General features: G+C 38.6%; 1 protein-coding gene across 1 annotated transcript in view; it reads left to right on the forward strand.

Annotated features, from left to right (window-relative positions):
• GLRA3 (glycine receptor alpha 3) overlaps positions 1-20,609 on the forward strand; it is a 279,839-nt gene extending 259,230 nt beyond the window's left edge. Inside the window, exons 8-9 of the mRNA XM_068269115.1 lie at positions 2,936-3,082; positions 19,735-20,609. Coding sequence (XP_068125216.1) covers positions 2,936-3,082; positions 19,735-20,013 — 426 coding nt within the window. The 3' untranslated portion in view covers positions 20,014-20,609. The remainder of the gene's footprint in view (positions 1-2,935; positions 3,083-19,734) is intronic.
• The last annotated feature ends 273 nt before the right edge of the window (positions 20,610-20,882 follow it).

The raw sequence follows: 20,882 nt of genomic DNA on the forward strand, positions 1-20,882 counted from the left end.
TGTAACCTATACTGGGGGGCATATACCTATCTAATCTATACTGGGCATATACTTATCTAATCTATACAGGGGGACATATACCTGTCTAATCTATACTGCGGACATATACCTGTCTAATCTATACTGCGGACATATACCTATCTAATCTATACTGGGGGCATATACCTATCTAATCTATACTGGGGGCATATACCTATCTAATCTATACTGGGGGCATATACTTATCTAACCTATACTGGGTGCAACTATATGGGCTACCTATTCTGGGAGGGACCTATAGCTGGCAACCTATACTGCGGGCACCTATACCTGTCTCTACGTTGGGGGCACATTTTACACCCTCACCCCGGATGCAATTTAGCCTAGAAACTGCTAGTATTTGGCTCCACCCACACCATGTTTTGGCCACGCCCACACGCCGCTTTCAGGAAACCCCCCCTTGGAAATCCTGGATTTGCCCCTGAGTACAGTATAAAAAGAGTGACTTTTCAGACTGCCTCATTTATTAAAAGTGGCACTCAGCTGTAAAAATGTCATCTTTTCAGCTTGTTCAGCAATGTTCCCTTTTTATCTGTACTTTCATAAAGTGGCAATCAAACCTGATAAGAGCTCATAAAGAACCCTACGATGTGGTGAGTGAAGCAGGAAAATTGTAGAGGGCAGTGGTGTTGGTTGGAGCCTTTATCAGCACTAGCCAATAATGTTTTGCAGAAAGGACTTGCAGTGCAGGAGTAGAGGAGCTGTACACACACTATGGTTCTCAGCTGAGGGTCACATTTACCAAGAACCTAGGGCAGCCCCCGGATCCCAAACACCCCTCTTTGTGAGAGATCTGGACTGCTGGTGGATTGCCTCTTTCGAGCCCTGACTGATTCCATTTATCTCCCTCCTTGCTAATCCTGCTACATGCTGCTCTAATGTGCACCAAATGTCTCCCTCCCGCCTGCAGGCTAGTGATGCATCTGTAAAGCCTCAGTAACAAACTGTTGCCCAAGAGATCAAATCCCGACCCCTTTCTGGCAACATGCCTTGTACATGTGTACAAGGCTTAACAGCTCATCACTTTTAAAGGGAAATGAATGGATATTCACTTTACATCTTTACTTAAAGACTACTGTTGCTGTGGTTGTCCACTTTTGAAAAAATTTTCATCAGGGGAAAAAACCTGATTCCACTTAAATATAGCATTATAATAATTGCAATCAGAAAATCAAAATGAAAATGTAACTAAGCCCTTAAAGCCAACCTAATCTCAGAACTTCCTCTCTGCTTTAAAAGATAAGCATCAGCATAATAACCTTCAAAGAAAAACATTTCTTTGTTACAACTTAAAGGGAAGCTTTAGTAAAAAGAAAAATGAGTTTAATCACATGGGGCTTCTACCAGCCCCCTGCAGCCATCCTGTGCCCTCGCAGTCTTGATCTGGACTTCCTGTCCCCCGCCGGCAGCTACTTTCACTTTTGACGACAGGCCCGACAGGCCTGGCCACGCGTCTGCTTCTATGCGTTCCTTTCCGCAATAGCACCCTCTATACTTTCGGCCTGTCACTGAAAGTCAAAGTAGCTGCCAGCGGGGACAGGAGGATCCGAAAGAGACTACGAGGGCACAGGATGGCTGTAGGGGGCTTGTAGAAGCCCCAGGTGATTAAAACTCTTTTTTTTTCTTAAGCTTTCCTTTAAGTTGTAACGAAAAAATGTTTTTTTCTCTTTTTTTTACTTAAAGGGATTCTATCAAACCATGAGTTCTAAAATGACAACGTACAAATAATGTCTAAGTAGCTGTGTAAACATTTTCCTACTTTTCATATTAAATATCAGAGGCAAAAGCTTTAATTCATTGTGTGTAGATTTTAGCTACATTTGGAATGTCCCATTTGCAGAGGTATGAATCTGTAAGAATCTCTGCAACCTGACATGCTAAGAACAGTGTAATATTGAAGCAGATTACCTGACAGGCTTTTGTTTACATATATCAGGTTTCACACACACAAAAGATGTTTATGTTGCACATAAGATACATTTCCTCTGCTCTTTGTGAGAGAAAGCTCTGCCTGTCTCTGCCTGAGCTCTCTGCACACATGTAGTTAATGATGCACTGTGAAGGGAAACACCCCTCCCCTCATGGTTGAGTATGCCGTCAGAACTTGCGTCAGAAAAGCGTGAAAGGGATTATATAACAATAAACAGAGAGATAAGGATTCAGATGTATACACCAACACTTAGCAGCACTTCCCAAACATTTCCTAACTCAATTGAAAATAACATGTCAATCGATAGTGTCCCTTTAAGTGTCACGAAATCTTACAAAAAAAAACAACCCTGCAGTGTTTACTTCTTGGTATCCTTTGAGCACAGAAATGGTTAACCTCCAGTGTTGACATATTAGCCCAGAACAAGGACACATCTCAGCACAGTTCAGACACAGCTGACAGCCAAGATTACACTTTCTGATTACTTGCTGATAAGGCCTTATTAGACAGGCTAATCTCTCTAAAGCAGGTATGTCAAACCGGTCCTACAAGGGCCGAGATCCTCACACATTTTTGATACAGCTCAAATAAATTGATGGGTCTGAATCAGTAAAGGTGTGGCCCATCAGGTACAACACATTCCTTTCTTTCTCAGTCCATCCTAAACACTGACATGGATCTGGCCCTCCAGGCCTGGAGTTTGACACATGTGCTCTAAAGACACACACAGCAAATTTCTCAGCAACTATATGTGTTTTCCTTGTCTGCTGTGCAAACATTTAGGTCCACTTTAATTGTATCTTGAAGTTTAAATTATGTACTTAACCTCTGATCTTCTCTAATAAAAACAAGATCAAACAATTACATTCAGTCATTACTTTATCAACTCATATTATTACAAATAGGCTTTTTTTCATTTGGGTACTATTTTTATTCATTCTAATAGCTGACTTCCTTTTTCCACAGGTGTCCTATGTAAAAGCTATTGATATTTGGATGGCTGTTTGTCTGCTTTTTGTCTTCTCTGCTTTATTGGAATATGCGGCTGTCAATTTCGTATCAAGGCAGCATAAGGAACTTCTCAGATTCCGCCGCAAAAGAAAGAAGGAAAAGGTACTGTACTGTTGATAACTGTTGTTTACAATTACAAATATTAATAAAGCAAACCTGAAGTCAGTTTGAAAAAAAAGTTAGTTTCCAACTTAGAACTACCCCACACCGATTGGCGTGAATGGCCTTCTATGGGGCTAGCAGGAGACCGTGCGCACCGTGGCACGCGCATCTCCACTACGAAGCAGAGATCGCCACTCTGAGACTGTTAGACAGTGAAACCGCTGTCTAATGTACTGAGGACGGCTGTGTGACACGGCTGTCCCCCTGGGGGACACAGAAGCGATTGGCAGTGATAGGCTGAAGCCAATCGCTGTGATAGGCTGAAAGGGGGAGGGAGGGAAAAATAAAGAAAAAATAGGCATTTTTAGTAAAAAAAAAAATAAGAAAAATATTTGTAAAAAAAAAAAACATTGGGGGAGCAATCAGACCCCACCAACAGAGAGCTCTGTTGGTGAGGAGAAAAAGGGGGGGGGGGAGGGAATCACTTGTGTTCTCTGTTGTGCAGCCCTGCAGCGAGGCCTTAAAGCTGCAGTGGCCCAATTTATGAAAAATGGCCTGGTCTTTAGGGGGGATTAACACCACGGTCTTCAAGTGGGTGATAAAAAATGGTGGATACGCAATAGAGGTATGAGGAAAAATGGGGGACAGGTAATACTGATAGTAGAATATTGGTAATTTACTGTTATTCTAATACTCCATAATATGGTTATTTTACCAACATACTTGCATCGCCCTTTGTATCCTAATTCTTACACAATACCTTCCCTAACTATGCCTAACACTGATCAGCGTCCCTGCAGGGTTTTGCTTTATATTGGAACTCCACTGCTGTTATTTTGCTTTGGCACCCACTATTTTCTTTGGGCATAGAGTTTTGTTAAAACTCCACCACGGCTATTTTGCTTGTGTTATTTTTCAGCCACCTCAACCTAAATGTCTGGTTTCAGGCTGTAATTGATCATTTAACCATGAGTGCCTATGGTGGAGCCCAAAAACACCTGGCCGCAGTTGTGCCCAAATTTCCCACTTCCTCTGGATGGTCCAGAGGCTACCTAGATCCCTGCCCCTACAGACCACTGTTCCGGCACAAGGTCCCGCTATACTTATTCAACAGAATGTGTAGAATAGCTTTCTCCTGGCTGCAAGCATGGTCATGGATGAGTGCATCTGGACTGGATATGCACGATTACGGTCCACGCATGCCCAGAAGAACAAAGCACTTGTGCACAGACAAAAAAGCCATGCACGAGTGGCTTCATTCTACCTTACTCACGCATTCCAGATGCACATCCAGAAGAGGAACAGAGGGACTCTAGGCTAGAACAGCAGGCCCTATGAGGAGGATTCTGGAAGCTTCTTACCATCTAAAGATTTACAACTACTGTGGTAAGTATAGGAGATAGCAGAGGCAGATGACTTTAACAAAAAAATATGGTAAAGTTGGTTTCACATCTTTGAACTTAAAGCAAACCTAAAGTGAGGAGGGTGAAAATGTTACACTCAACCCAAGCTGTATCATAGACTGTAATATTGCAAAAGAAATTGTATTTATTTATTTATTGTTTTTGCAATATAATTTTAATGCACAATTTTTATAAGTTTATTTCTTTAAAATGATTTATTTAAAATAAAGAGTGTGGCCTAAGGTTTTAATAAAAAAAAGCACCAAGGGGAAACCATGGCACGCAGTACATTTTCACCTACCACATACTGCAGTGCTGTTGACCTGGAAAAAGCATCTTGACGCAGGCAATGAAATATGAATCACAGAAGGATTTAGACTCTGCCCATAGGCAGCTCTGTAACATCTGAGTGTGCTGCTTCACAAGGCTGATGAGTACATTGATCTACCACATGAAATGCTAACCTGGACATATACTATAGGCAGTGGTAGGCAGTATAATCATTATTATAGATGTTCTACACCCTAAATGGGAAGAAATATATCACAGAGCTTAGCATGAACAATACCAGCTAACTTGAATGCTTATACCATGAAACTGATTTTGCAGGATTGTGGGATTGAGCCAGCTATGCAGAAGGGGTCAATGTTTGATTTAAGGGGGTGATCATATCACACCTAAATAGAGGATAGATTATAGACTCTATAAGTTAGATGACTAGTTCCATCAATTATGAAACATGAAACATATGTTTATTATAAGAAGGTGTATATATACAGTATATATATATATATATATATATATATATATATATATATATATATATATATATATATATATATATATATATATATATATATATATATAGATAGATAGATACGAGTGCTTCTTCCATCCAATAACGTATTCAGCTGTACCATTCAAAGTGTCAATTGCCATCTGTATTAACTCACAGTACTACCTGAATGGAGGAAACACCCGAAAATGTAAATAGGTGTTTTAAAGATGCACACTGATGCAAATGCGTTCCTGAAGAAACTTATGAATATCACTGTATGTGCTAACAATATCCTTCTTACCTTCTAACAATTACAAAGTTAATATAACCTTCCTAAATATGATTTCTGTAAATGCCTACATACCATCTACAATCCTGAACAAGAGAACCATATGCACTCATTGTTCTCTGCAGGGTACAAAACCTATTCCAAGGCCTTACAATCTTTGGTATTCTATTTCTTATTACATCATACAGAAATAACCTCCCAGACAAGATCTTTCACAACAGAAAGCCTGGAAAAGAGTATTATATACACATTCTGTCGCCTACAGTGTACGTTGTGCAAGGAGACTAGCGCTGAATGTTGTGAGAATTAAAATGATCATTCAATCATGGCAAACGAGAGATTATCTTTATCTATGTATAAGCTTGCCCTATAAACCAAGAGAAAGTTCCACAGCATACAGTGCATCATCTAAACATCTGATTCCTGTTTTGTGGTAACATCACTTCTTCCTCAGAGGCTTGACATAAATAGAACTCACAGTCCCGTACTATTTTGTAGCTCCAAATGGTATCAACATGAGAACATTTGCATTGTATTTTTTCCAGCCAAAAATCATTTAATTTGTGGGGGATATATAGTGCAAAGTTATCTGTATTGATACCAACTAATTTGCTCAGTTCCAGATAGGAAGAGATCAGTGCTGGACTGTGCTGATTAGGGTGCCTACTGTTCCCATCCAGTCCACAAGGATTGGCGTGTGACTCAATAGTGTGTTACAAAGGATCCACCCTGCCACCCTTTATAACTCTAATCCCTATCCTAGCTGCCCCAATGGTGTTTGGGTGGCAATTGCTGTCAATGTTTTTTACTCTTAAAAGTGCCTTAGTTGCAGAGATTTTCTTTTATATCCAGTCCTGTTAACAGCTGGTTTCAAGAATACGAAGCAAAACTTTACCAGTAAATCTGCAATAGTCGCTGGCAGAACTATCTTCCAATGCAAAGTCAGAACATCTATCAACTGATAAAAAACACAATTACAAAGCAAAGATGTGACCTTCCTCAAGGCATAGCACTGATGATTGTGCTACCATGCATCTGTACTCTTCTGCACTTAAAGTGAAGCTCCACATTTACCATCAAAAAACAATCCTAACCAGAGTTGATATATGTGTATATGTGTATATATATATATATATGTGTATATGTGTATATGTATATATATATATATATATATATATATATATATATATATATATATATATATATATATATATAACAAACAGCGTTACACAGGCATACCTATATACGGACCGGATTGTTCAGTGTTCTGGAATAATCATACCTCAAGACTGTCAGAGACAAAAAAGAGGGTTCTTTTTCAGAGAAAGCATATTTGAGGCAAATAGACATGCCACCTCCACACCTCAAGCCACTCATTCTTCACATCTCCAGCCAGGCAGATCATTAAGGATTCGTAAGCTCAAGATATATTTTCATTTTTCAAAATACACTGGTCCCTTCATTCATCCACCAGGAGCTGCCCCAGGCTGCTAATGCAGTTACATGCAGCTCCCTCGAAATTCCACAAAAGTTTAATTATTTTTTTAGATAAAAAACAGTCTCCCCCCTCCCCAATACTTATTAACCTTTATCCACCATGTAGGCTGTTATTCTTCAGGAGCATGGGGCTCTACCTCCTGAGCAATGTTGACCTGCTTGATCCAGAAATTCAGTGGTTACTCTTAAAAACAGTAACAGAAAATTATGCTGTCCTTTTGCAAGACTCCCTAGTTCTAATATTAGAGTTCATCCTTACTTCCATTAGAAGGATTTAGGGATTTAGTACAGGTGGGATCTGGAAGATCCCTTCAGTATTAATTGACCTTTCTCTCCCAAGTAAAGAGGTTCATATAGTTTTACAGTATGCCCCCTTCCAATTTATCATAAAGTGTTAAAAAAATTAAATAAAAAAATATTTTAATAAAATAAGCTTAAAAAATTATTAATAAAATCTATTTTACTTAAAACCCTTTCTTCTATTCTATCTGTAATAATCAGTATTAGCCTGTATATTTTTTATCATCTATAAACTTTTGTTTTCTGATCTGTATACATCTGTCTTCTTCTGTATACTTCCATTTTCTTCAGTAATTTCCTTTTTTCATCTCTGCATTTCTTCCCTTTTCTGTTAGGGTGCATACACATGCCCAGTTTTGATTGGCCAATCTCTGGCCAAATGTACTGCCGTCATGTCGTGTAAGGGCCAATAGATTTTGAACACTATGAACAGATTGTGTATGTGATCTCTCATACTACATGGAAGTGGTAAAATTGGCTCATCATTAGCCAATCAGAATTGGATGTGTACACCAGGCTTAAGTCTTTTGTCATCATCTTTGATGCCCTACTCTGTACACTCCCTGCATCTTGTGTCAAGGATGACTAGGTGCCCAATTATCACTTTATTTGAATTTTCTACTGGATCTTCTCATTGGTCATGGAATCCTTATTCATAAATCCCTTTCATTAGGCTTTATTAACAAAGAGGGGAAAAAAGTAAAAACAGAACAGACATGATTTTAACTAGTTCACCACTATGGTTTTTTTTTCCCTTATGGACCAGAGCAATTTTCACATTTCAGCTCTCCTCTCTTTCATTTGTCAATAACTTTATCACTACTTACCACAATGAAATGATCTATATCTTGTTTTGTTTTTTGGCCACTAATTGGGCTTTCTTTTGGTGGTATGTTTTGCTAAGAATTCTTTTATTCTAAATGCATTTTAAGGGGAATAATAAAACAATGAAAAAAGATATAAGACCCACACATTGAATTTGCCCATTTGTCTCAGTTATTACAAAGTTTAAAATATGTTCCAGGTACCATGTAGGGTGACAATATTTTATTTGGAAATAGAGGTGTATTTTTATCAGTTTTGCATCCATCAATAATTATAAAGCCCTTATTTGCAAAAATAACAGTATTATATAATATACCTTCATGACATACATATTAAAAAAAAGTTGGGTCCCCCAAGGTTTAAATCATTATTTATGTATTTTATGTCACTTTTTTTTTATACACGTGTTTTATTTTGGTAACTATGGGAGGGGAGGTAAGGGGTTAATTAATGGAAATGTATGTATTTTTATTTAATATTTTTATTTATTTTATGTATGTAAGTGTGATTTTAGTATTTGGCCACTAAATGACCCCCGGTAGTATTGCGTGTTCCATTTTCTCAATGACCACCAGCATCTCTTTGATGTCAGTGACCATTGATCACAGGCACTTTGATTGGTGAATGGGAACAGCGTTCCTATTCACTGATCAGTATACTAACGAGCAGCGACAAGAGCGCGCATGGGACCATGCACTGGTCCGTGCGGTGGGGGATCACTGGGAAGTATGTATATCTACACTCCTGGGACTTTAGATGAAGTCCTGAGAGGCATAGATATACTACCTTGGGATGCATAACTAGACAATACATGTCAGTTGTCTTCATAAGGATTGGTAAATAAAATAGTAATACTAATAACAATACTAATGTAATTTATGACTTTATGACTGAAGTTACATATAATGACTTAGAAATGAAGATAGTCAAAAAGCAAGCAAAAAGAAAAAAAAGGATTAAAAAAAAAAAACAGAAAATCAAAAAGCAAACACAAAGTATTATTTAAAAAAAAATACTTCAGCGGAAATCCAAGGATGCAGCCGGTGGGAGATTTGAACGGAGGGGATGCATTCCTTCTTTTTAGGTGAGTATGTAACTCCAAACCCCCCCCCCCCCATTTCCCCCGTGGTTACAGATGTCTTTAAAGTGGTTTGACTAAAAGAACTTGCAAAGAAAACAACAACAATAATGGCAGTTTACAAAAACACAGGTCAACAAGAAAGATTATTTTTGTATGTCACTTTTTTTTTTTGCATCTTCAACAGTGATTGCAGAACATATATGGTGCCTGTGCGTCTCTTCTTATGTTATGAAATGCTGTTTGTTCAAATAGAAATATATATTAAATCTTAGTGGATTTGCCTTTAAAATCAGAAAGCGCCTGGGGGGCTTGCTATGAGCAATATCATTTGCAAATCAAAATAAATATAATACAGATACAATGAGCGTGTAATTTTAAAGAGAAATGTTTTTGCATTACTCAGATTAAAAAAGCAAATAATTATAAACATGAAATGAATAAAACAACATTGCCTTAAAGGAACTGTCATTTCTGCATTTATGTACACAGTGCATATTTAACTAAGTAGAAAATCTAAATGACATGTTGTTTTCTCCTCCAGCTTGTGTGCTTCTGGTGTTAGTCTGTGCAAACATTCAAACATTCAGCTCCTGTTTTTTTCCACTGCCAGCCTACATTTCTTTATTGAAAGAGAATAGCAGTGAATTGGGGACAGTCTAGCAAGAGGGGGTATACACTGCAGTAGTAGTGTAAAAAATGGTAAATACTTATTAACAATACATGAGTATAATGACATAAACAATATTATAAATTATGAACACCTAGCAGATTGCGCTCAGTGCCCTATAAGAGTAGAACTAGAGTCTAGCAACACCTTATTGATTATATTTTCATGGCCCTTCCTCACCTGCCTTTCACCCAAAGTAATGTCATCCGTGTAAAAATCTAAATGTTTCCCTGACCCTCTCGCCCTACTCCTTTCCATTCACAGTAGCTATTGAGGAAACGGACATTTTGCATAATAATGTAATATCCAGATTATTTTCTAAGTACACACTGCAATTCTGACGGTTCCATAACATTTTTGCAAAACATGCAAACACATCCTTATTCTTTACTTAGTGATTTCCAAAAGCATTATCCCCTTTTAAACGGATCTGTAAAGTAGTAATCATACTGATTATTGTTTTAGAAATAGCACAAATACAGAAGGAAAAGCTTTTCTGGGAGCACCTAGTCACTCTTTTTATTTTATATATTTCCTTTTCCAAGACATTTTTTTTAGACAGGTCTTGGATCTGCAGGAAAGTGCTGTCATGCCTGCTGAAACAACTGAACTTTTATGGTGATTAGCTGATCACCTTATTGATAAATATGTCCTAAACCCAAATGTGTTGGACTTGATTTAAAAAGATGATTTATTACAATCTGCAATTCCTCATCTTTGTGGAACTGTGTTAACTGACCTGGATGCATCCTGTGTGCACCAGTATATGTCTGTAATGTGCAGAGATTGCATGTTACTACTACGGTTATCTCCATGTTAGGTACATATGTCCAGCGTGCTCCTGGTACACATGTTCATGTTCATAACTGATTCTGAACATCACAGTGCTGGGTGATGCTTACCTGAGGAAAATGTATGCGTGCTTTAACACCAAGTTTTAACCCTAGCAAGTCTGGCTCTGCAAATCTGGCTCAATTGGCTATTCATGAGGCAATGCTCATGCAAATATGCATTTGCTTTCGCACGCCAAACTATGCAGGGTCAAAAAACGAATACCGCAAAGCGGTCGCCCTGCGGGAATTAGTTTATGCCACATTAACACTATCCAGGAGCGCCACGGGGAGGCTTCCCAATGCCCACACACAGTGCTGGGTGAGCAGGACACTTACATCATCATGGAATTATTGTGCAACAGTTCTGTATTACTATGCCTGGTGATGTTTATTTTTAAACCCAGTGCATATACATGCATGCATAGATCAGTGGTGCATGAAAAGTGTGACATGTTCCTCCCCATCCCCTACCTAGGAAATGCTTATCCACCATGCAGATCCAATGACTGAAATTGGATGGTGCTAGCATGATGTTTTGCTCCTTACCAAAACCAGCCTACATGTGTTTTTTATTTAATTTTTTATTGATGCATCAAACTATATTACACTTGTCAATAATCCAGCTGAATTAGCCGATCACATTGCCTCAAATTATATAAACCTAAATGGCTTTTATCAAAGGAGGGGGTGAGAGATTCACTTTCAAAGACGGTGATATAAAATCCTTTTTGGGTAGTGGGAGTTCCCAATATTAGGAGGCCTTGCACTGTGAGAGGCTGTGCTTATCATGTGATGTGTCTCATGGCTGGGTCACATGATACTATGTCTGCTACAAAGAGTTATGGATGGTATAGAGGAGTGGGCTTTGGAGTGTGGTGGTTGGGAGAATTTACTCCATTGGTGATGTATCCAATACAAAAGTGGTCTTTATGTGTATTGTGTTTGGGACAGGTCATAGTTTCCCTTTAGTTTTATTCTTATTCTGTTTGTGATTGATCCGTTTTAGTAGCCACTAGCCATGGTGAGGCTGAATATTGGATCAGTGATTTCTACTATAAATAAAAGCTTTAGGTTACCACTAATTTTATTATTATTTATAGAGAGCCAACATATTCCGTAGCCCTATACAACGTGCACAACATACAACAATGGAGAACATAGATACATGAGCAGTGCAACATACTGTACTATCAGGACAACACGTGACACAAGTACACATACATACTATTTATGTGTAGTTTGAATAACATCTCCAATACTGATAGATGTTAATTTGATAAATTACACAGAAAAGGAAACAAAAGGGGGCGGGGAGGGGTCCCTGCCCTTGTGAGTTTACAATCTAGATGGTATTTGGGTTGAGACACTGGGGGAGTAGAAAAATGGGGTTTGCAGATGAGGCAGTGAGCTTTAATTTCTAGCTATAGCAAATTAAGAGTATGGTACATTTGGAAGTTTCCAGGCTTGAAGCATGATGGATAGGCTGTAGGAGAAAGTTCCAAAGGAAATGTGACACTCGTGAGAAATGCCGGATGGTCTAGCATGAAAGGAGATGACCAAGCTGGATAACAAGAGGGTCTCTTGGGAGGAGCGACATTTCCAGGATGGATAATATCTAGAGATTAATAAGGAAATGTATGGAGGGGATAGCCTATGTAGAGTTTTATATGATAGTGTTAGGAGTTTGAACAGAATCCTTTGTGTGATTGGTAGCCAACGGAGGGATTGGCAGAGAGGTGCAGCATCAGAAGAGCAGGAGGGATGGTGGTTGGTGGATGAGATGAGCAGCAGACTTCAGTAGGTACTGAAAAGGTGCCAGTCTGTTTTTTGGTAGGCCACAGGGTGTCACAGTAATCAAGATGGGAAATGATTAGAGCAGGTACAAACATTTTAGTTACCTCTTGTGTAAGGAAGGGACACATTCTGGAGATATTTATGAGATGGAGTAGCAGAAGGTCGTTAATGTGTTAACATGTGGTTGAAATGAGAGCTCAGCATCCAGAGTTACCCAAGGTACTAATCCCTCTATGGTGCACCTTGAGTAAGGGCACATTGGCCAAAACAGTACACTGTTGCTGAATAAACAGCCGATGATTGATACCTTTAATTACATCTGAAAACAGATTTTATTTTGTCTTTGTATGACTTATAAAGATTACTACTACAGGCAGTGCTTGTCCATATAGTGTTGTGAGAATGTATCCCAGAGATACACTGAGGGTAGCTATGGGATAATCGGGATTTGTTTATTGCAGTATAGCCTTAAAAAAAAAAGAGCAACCTTTTATAGTCAGGATTATTATTATTCCCTTCTTTACCCCAATGTAACATTGTTTAGGTACATTATTATTGCTGTTCTTATTATTAATGAAGCTTCGTGCATCGGATGTGTAGTTTTCTTATAGCGCAGTTTTATAAAGCATCTCTGTTTACACATCCATAACCATTTGAAAGATCACCCTTCCACCTTTACTTATAAACAAAGGGTCATGACACAAAAGTGAGATTGGAAAAGCACACTGCATTTTTCCTTCTGCACAAAGCTGTCAAGAAATTGATTTGTCTTTAAAAGACTGACAGTTTGTCCTTGAAAATAATCACTAGAAAAATCTTGACACCTACTCCCTATATGACAAAGGGATCGTAGCAAGATGTTATCAACTATCCAGACATAGATATGTGATAACAAAAATACCATTATCCTAAGAAAGCTGTAAATGATAGACAACTTTTTTCTAAATGATCATAAAACACTGAACATAATTCCATCATCTTATAATGCCAGGAACAAAACCAATAGAAGAAATTATTTTATTCTAACATTTTGAGAATTATTAAGATCATCATTTGTATTCTTGCCCACCTAGTCTTTTATATCAAACTCCAAATCGAGTGCACAGCCAGCCCATAATTGTAAAACTAATGCTAAATGGAGTCCCTGGGTGAGTGTAAACATTTAAGCAAGGTTGTTAGATGTTTCATTGGGTGGTTGTCTGATGTAGAATGCATAAATGAACAGCGAACCTGGAACATGAAAATATGAACATGCTTCTCAACTCTGCTGAGTGTGGAGGTTTATTATTACTATGGAGGGGAGAGGCAGACACCACTTGCTGTAAGTATGGCTCTAACGTGACTCTGTTCAGGTTTTAGAAGAATCAGAGTCATTTATTTTGCCAAGCATGACTGGGTCCTACCTGGAATTGGGTTTGGCACAATACATAGCTCAAGAAAGGCTAGAGATCGATAAATAGATTGATAGATAGATAGATAGATAGGTGATTTACAAAAGCAATAAAAGACAACATACATGAAATAATAATACATAATTAAAACACCATCCTGAACCTGCACGTATTCCAGGTGATCAAGGGGAGGGTGAAAAACCTTACAAAGCCTGGGCCAATTAGCCTTAAAAGGGAAAAAAAATTAACAACTCCAGATGGCAGTCAGACAAATCCCTGGATCAACTCTGCTGGGAATTACCTAGTTATTATAGCTGTGGAGGCCCTTCAATGCAAGGAAAGCATCCAAGCTCTCATTAAATAAATATATAGAGTTTCCCATAACTACTTCCTGAGGTAAGATGTTCCAGATAACAACTTAAAGTGGACCCAAATTAAAAATACAAGATTTCAGATATAAAATCTATTTTCTAAATTATAATAATAAATAGCAGCCTTTTTTCAGCTGCATGATGACAAATATAAAATATTTTACATTTATTGGAGGAACCCCTCCCTTCCTTTCATATTGCCGGGACAAACTCCGCCAAACTGGTGAAGTAGGTGGTGTCCGGCAATGGGGGAATTGAAAATGGCTGCCCCCAGTATAATCCTAGTTATGAAAAGAGAAGGGTGAAAAGCATGCACTGAAATGCTCATAGGCTTGAAGGAGTGTTTATTTATCTTTGTATGTGTCAGAGTGGTGCAACTAAATATTTTTAATTTAAAAAAATGTTTGGTTTGGGTCCGCTTTAATTCCAACCAAATGTCTAAGTAACATGCTGCTATTTAAAAAAAGGGAAAGAAAGGGGGAAAAAAAGCCAGAACATGTGCACTGTGATGAGAAGGAGATATTTTATGAGGCTTGGAGAGCAATGAGAACGGAACTGTTAAGGCCCTGTTCACAGTGTTCAGTTGCATTGCAGAATAATTCTGCACGCCAACTCACTGTCCATACAATTCTATGGGCCAGTTCACAGTACTGCCTTATAACTGACCGCATTATTCTTACTCGTTGAATGCAGGCTTTGTATTACAGTCTATCTCCATTGCAGTTCACACTCATTATAACATGTGTGTCCTGCAAATGACCATTGTGAACCCAGCCTCACTTAAAGGACTTACGAGCCCAAATCACAAAAACAAGGTCTGTACCTGGATGAATTTTGAAGGCACGGAGGACGCCATCCGCGCCCTCCCTGCAGTTCCGCCGGGTCCCCGCTGCTTATTCTCCCCCCTGCCTCCTCAAATATGGCAGCCGGAGGAGGCCGCGGCTGCGCAGTCCGCTGCGCAGCTCTAGGGCCTCCCTCCCCGATCCATGCTACAGGCTATTTCCTCCGGCTGCCATATTTGAGGAGGCAGGAGAGCCCGACCCGGGCTGTTGGGTCGGGATCCGGCCGGGGGGAGAATAAGTAGCGGGGACCCGGCGGAACTGCATGGAGGGCATGGATGGCATCCTCCGTGTCTTCGAAATTCATCCAGGTACAGACCTTTTTTTTGTGATTTGGGCTAGTAAGTCCTTTAAAGAGAAAATTTGCTGTATATGATGTAATGAATACTATTGCTTATCTTTTTACAATATTCATTTGTGAATTATTTAATCGGTGTTTGCCCACTGTAAAACCTTACCTCACTCCAATTTACATACCTAGTTATCAGAGATGAGGCCAACTTTACTGTGCTGGCAAGATGAATTAGTGTGGATTTATGAAGTAATCAGGAACATCATCTGATCTCCTAAAGTGGTGGAGAATGCTGCATGACATAATAGCCTAGACTAAACATCACTGGAAGGGTGAGGTTACATACCAAAGAGGAAAAAGCCAGCCAGGATTTGGTTCCCACCTGGGTTGGTGGCCAGCAAAGCCTAAATTAACTACTGAGAACTATTGAAGATAAGCTGTACTAAAAAGGATTATGGAGGGAAAAGTGGCATGATCACAGCAGCACTACCACCTAGAGGTCCAAGTTTGTGCTCCTAAATGTATAAGTGTACACTCCATCCTAAATTAAGAGTAGACAGTGCGCTATGGTGTAATTTTCTGGTTGTGGGGGGGGGGGGGGGGGGGTCAGGGGGGCTTAGAGTAAATGGGATTTGGGATCTAAATCATATAGGTGCTTTTGGACAGGTAGATGTTTCTGTTGTTCACCAACCCCCAGCTGTGCTTTTCTAAATCCATTTGTGGTGTTTGAGCGTTTATGAAGCATGCAGTGTTCGCAGAGAATATCGCCATCACCTGAATCAAGCTCCAAGAGGTGACAGGAAAGGAATAGATGAGTGTTATTATTCCCTAAATAGTCCCTAAATAGAAAGCAGGTGAAGCTATTCCACCATTTGGTACATATTGAGGACAATTAAAAGCGATTTTTGAGCAGCATTGGGGAGGGTTGTACTTATAGTGGCTGGGTAGTGTCATAGTTATGGGCTCTGTCTCCAACACAGGAGACCAGGGTATGACTCTTGGCTCTTCCTGTTCATTAAGCCAGCACCTATTCAGTAAGGAGTATTTGGGTTAGACTACCTAATACTGCTTCTGCCACCCTAGTGGCTGCAGCTCAATTGCTTTGAGTCTGCCAAGAGAAAAGCACAATATTTGTCTTGTCTGATTTGCAGATAAGCAGGTCAGTTGGTCTTCACCTCCTCTTGGCATATTCAGATAAACAAAGAACTTAGTTATTTGCAATTAAAGTGTGGTGTGGTGGATGAGTGATATGTAGGTTTGTATAGATAGAAAACACATCACTGAATGATGGTGCTTCAAAAAAGTTCTATACTGATAGATTTTTAAACTGCAACTCTGCAAAAGTAGTGTATGTAATGTCACTTTCCTGGCAACTGAAATGTGCCACTGCCATTCAGGCAGTACTTTTGAGAATAAAAGAAACATTAAGAAACCCCCATGAGGAGACATTCTATTCCAAAATTTGTTGGTAAGAGTTGAAGAGCCATCAGCTTACAATACCTTCCGTAATTGACAGATACATAGGAAGTGAGTGATTTATAGTGCATATACTCTGAGTCAAATGTACACCTTTTATGCATGTGTACATATGAATTTTCAAATGCAATTAACAGGTGAAAAGTCATAACTGGGGATTTACTTATAACACATATTTGGTCCTGAGAATGTTAAATACCAATATGTAAATCCAAATGTTCTTTACTCTGTACTGTAAACAGAACAAATTGCTCAGAATGCAGTTCTTGTGATTTAGTTTCCCTGTGAAGCAGCAGAGGGCACAAGAGGCTGATTTATGATTCTGAGATCTGCTACAGTAAGATTCGACAAAGGAAATGCTGCCTTGTATGTTACTGCATAAGAAATACGTATGGAGGTAACCTGCAGGCATCACTGTGCCTATCATACCTGCAGATTTCTCTTTGTTTACATTACAACAGTACACCTGTGTGAAGATTTATGATAGCAATAAGTCAATTCAATGGAAGAGGTAATGATTTTGTGAATGGAGAGAATGACTGCATTTTTCAGTATCTATTATGAGCTATTTCAATTTTCTTCAGTACTATAAAACATAAAAAATGTACACTGCAGTTAAATCTTTGGATGAAGAAAAGCAAATTCTCTTTTGACGCATTGATACATTAGAAGATGCCAACATATAAGAATCTATATTGAGATATATTATATATATATATATATATATATATATATCCTCTGGTGGTCGGTGCGGAAGGGTGCACGGCTCTCACATGTGTTTGGCATCTCTGCAGGGTCCCATGGGCTTGTGCAGTCAGACTTCCTCTGGCATTGCCAGGCGACAGGGACACTCGCCGTCACTGCCTCTGACCCAGGAAGTGATTGACTGGCTTTGAGTCAATCATTAGAGGCAGACTATGCATCCCGTTGGCTGGCTGCTGTGGTGAGATCTCCTGATTGGTGGAGAACAGTATTTAAGACTAGTTGGCATGGTTATTAGTTGCCTGTGATAGCCTAAAGATACTAGAATTAACTTCTGAGCATTACTTGCTTAGAGTAAATCAGAGATCACCAGAAGCTAAAGGATTGATACTTACCCAGGGGATTCCTCCAGCTCCATAAGCACGTGTGAGTCCCTCACCGTCCTCCTGCGCTATGCTGTTCAGCTGCGATCCCCAGTAACAGGCTTAGTCTGTGTATAGTGTTTTGCCTCTAGTATGTGTCACACAAGACACACAGCTCCCAGGGAATGAAGAAACAGGTAGGAAAGAAGGCATGAGAGGAAGGGCAGGCAGAGAAGTAAGAGTAGCTCTCTTTCCCACTTAAAGTCCTAGTACTCCTTGTGAATAAAAATTAACAGCATGGGGTCCCTCCCCAAGCACTCTTCAACTCTCAACATTTAAGTCAAAAGATTATATTTTGGCTTCATCCTTGTACAAACATTGTACCAGTATTTTTTTGGGCTTCTTCACATGAGTTTTAATAATTTGTAGTTCAGCCATAGTGATGATTGTATTGTGCTAATTATGATTTCACAAAATTTTGTGTAATTTTCATAATTACAATTACGATGGTCATGGAAAAATTGTATTTATGAAAATTAGCACACACCTTTCACTCTCCTTAGGTATGCATAATCATGAAAATTAAGTTGATGTTTGTGATGACATTTTCGTAATAACTAAAATTTTTATAATTACGGTTATTTTTCAGAACAAATTTTTGTGTTAAACGTGAAATTACAATTTTGTATTACCCGTAATTTTCTGCAATTTTTGAAATTATAAGTAACACGAAATTAAACATGAAATTAAAATATTATGTGAAAGTATGACACAAAATTATGATCACGAAATTACAAATTTTCTGATAATTACAAATTACAGTTTTGTTTTGTAATTGCAAATTTTATGTCATAAATATGAAAATGCAAAATTTCGGCTAATCACTAGTCAGCAATATATTTTGGGCAGAGCTTGGCTTCTTCTCGTTACACTGCCATACACACCATTGCTGTTTAGTGTTCTCCAGATGGGTACTACTCAGGAATATAAGCATTCACAATCACTAATGTGAGAAAGGCCTTCAGTTACTTAGAAGTTTTTCCGGGCTCCTTTGTAACCATTCTGAGGATTACACATCTTACATCATCTTTGATGGTTGGCCACTTCTGTGGAATGCAGCAATGGTCTTGAATCTCCTCCATTTGTATACAGTCTGTCTGAAAACCACTCCAACGATGATCTCCGCATTCCCCCGGCAGTTTATGAACTAACTAATAGAGCTCCATGTTTAGTGGCTAGTTCAGATGTTGCCCAGTGAATGCATGGATGCAAGCCAGAGCGAGGACAGCTAGATATACATGCTGCAGCATCTCTGCATACAAGGGCTCCTCTGTTTAGCATGAATACCGGCAGATAGACAGCAAGGGAGGCTTGCAGTCCAAAATGTGTCCTCTCCAATCAGACACTGCCTACAATAAGGTATGGGCTGAAACAGAAGAACCCTAGTGCTCGCATGATTGCATGCTCAAGCCATTAATATTATTATCACTGTACATCAATATAGCAATGTCCCATTTTCTGCAGCACTTTACAGTTACCTACTACTATTACTTGTTTAGTGATGCTACTGCTCTACTAATTTTAAACACTGCTATTCCTGGTGTCTATGAGGATTGGTGATGGAGTGGGAGGGGCAGTGATGGTAGACTTGCAAAAATCCTGAAGATATTCTTCAGGCATAATAATTGTAAGTTGTACTTTATATAAATGCAAAGCATGCAATGATATTGACAAACAATTTTGTCTTTGCAGGATGAAGATGCCAGGGAGGGTCATTTTAGCTTTACGGCATATGGCATGGGACCTTGTCTACAGGCAAAAGATGGAGTAACTCCAAAGGGACCAATGAATCCTGCACTTCCACCACCAAAAACGCATGATGAGATGAGGAAAATATTTATTGACAGAGCTAAGAAGATAGACACCATTTCACGAGCTGGCTTTCCACTTGCCTTTTTAATATTCAACATATTCTATTGGGTAATCTATAAAATCCTACGACATGAAGACATTCACCAACAGCAGGATTAAAGGAGTATATGATTTCATGTGAACCATAGGCTCAAACTGCAAATTACGGGACCACCAACCAGCAGAAAAGAAAACTCTTCTTCCATCCACTCAGTCACCACATAATATGGAGTTTAAAAATGTATAGATAATAGCAACACGATTAAATGGTACAACTACAGCTACAATATACTGCCAGCTTTATGTGCTTTCACATGGTAATACTCAAGGGTGTTGTTATATAAAATTGTTACTTTTCAGTTATTTTGCTTTATATTATTATACACAAAAGGACCAAACAGGTTAATCATATGTTCAAACCACAAGTATGGCACTTCCAACCAGCAGACAAGAAAATTCTACTTTCATCCATTCCCCATGTAGTATGAAGGCATTTATAGTGCATAGAAAACATAAACATAATTTTATGGTACAACTACAGCTACAATATACTGCCAACTTTACTTGTTTATACATGGTAAAACTCAGAGGCGTTAATATACAAACGTTTTTAAAGTATTAACTTATTTTACTTGATATCCTTATACACAATAGGACCAAACAGGTTAATTAATATCTAGATATTTACTATGGCCCACAATACTTTTTATTTTCTTTTTATGTTTAATTTGATAAAACATCTAATGTTTTATATTTTTAATAGGAAACCATATTTTTTATAAGTGCTGTTAATTTCACATTTTTATGGTAACAGGAAATACTGTATTTATGGCACAGTGATAATCTGCTTTACAAAGCTTTGAAAATTAAAAGAACATTTTGTAGTAAACATAAATCCCGAAGGAAATATTCATTCTTCTGAAATATTGCCCAATACACATTTTTTAAATAGTAATGACCATGAAAATGATTACTACTGATGTCTTTTT

Source organism: Hyperolius riggenbachi, chromosome 1, assembly GCF_040937935.1.
Source record: "Hyperolius riggenbachi isolate aHypRig1 chromosome 1, aHypRig1.pri, whole genome shotgun sequence".
Lineage (NCBI taxonomy): Eukaryota > Metazoa > Chordata > Amphibia > Anura > Hyperoliidae > Hyperolius > Hyperolius riggenbachi.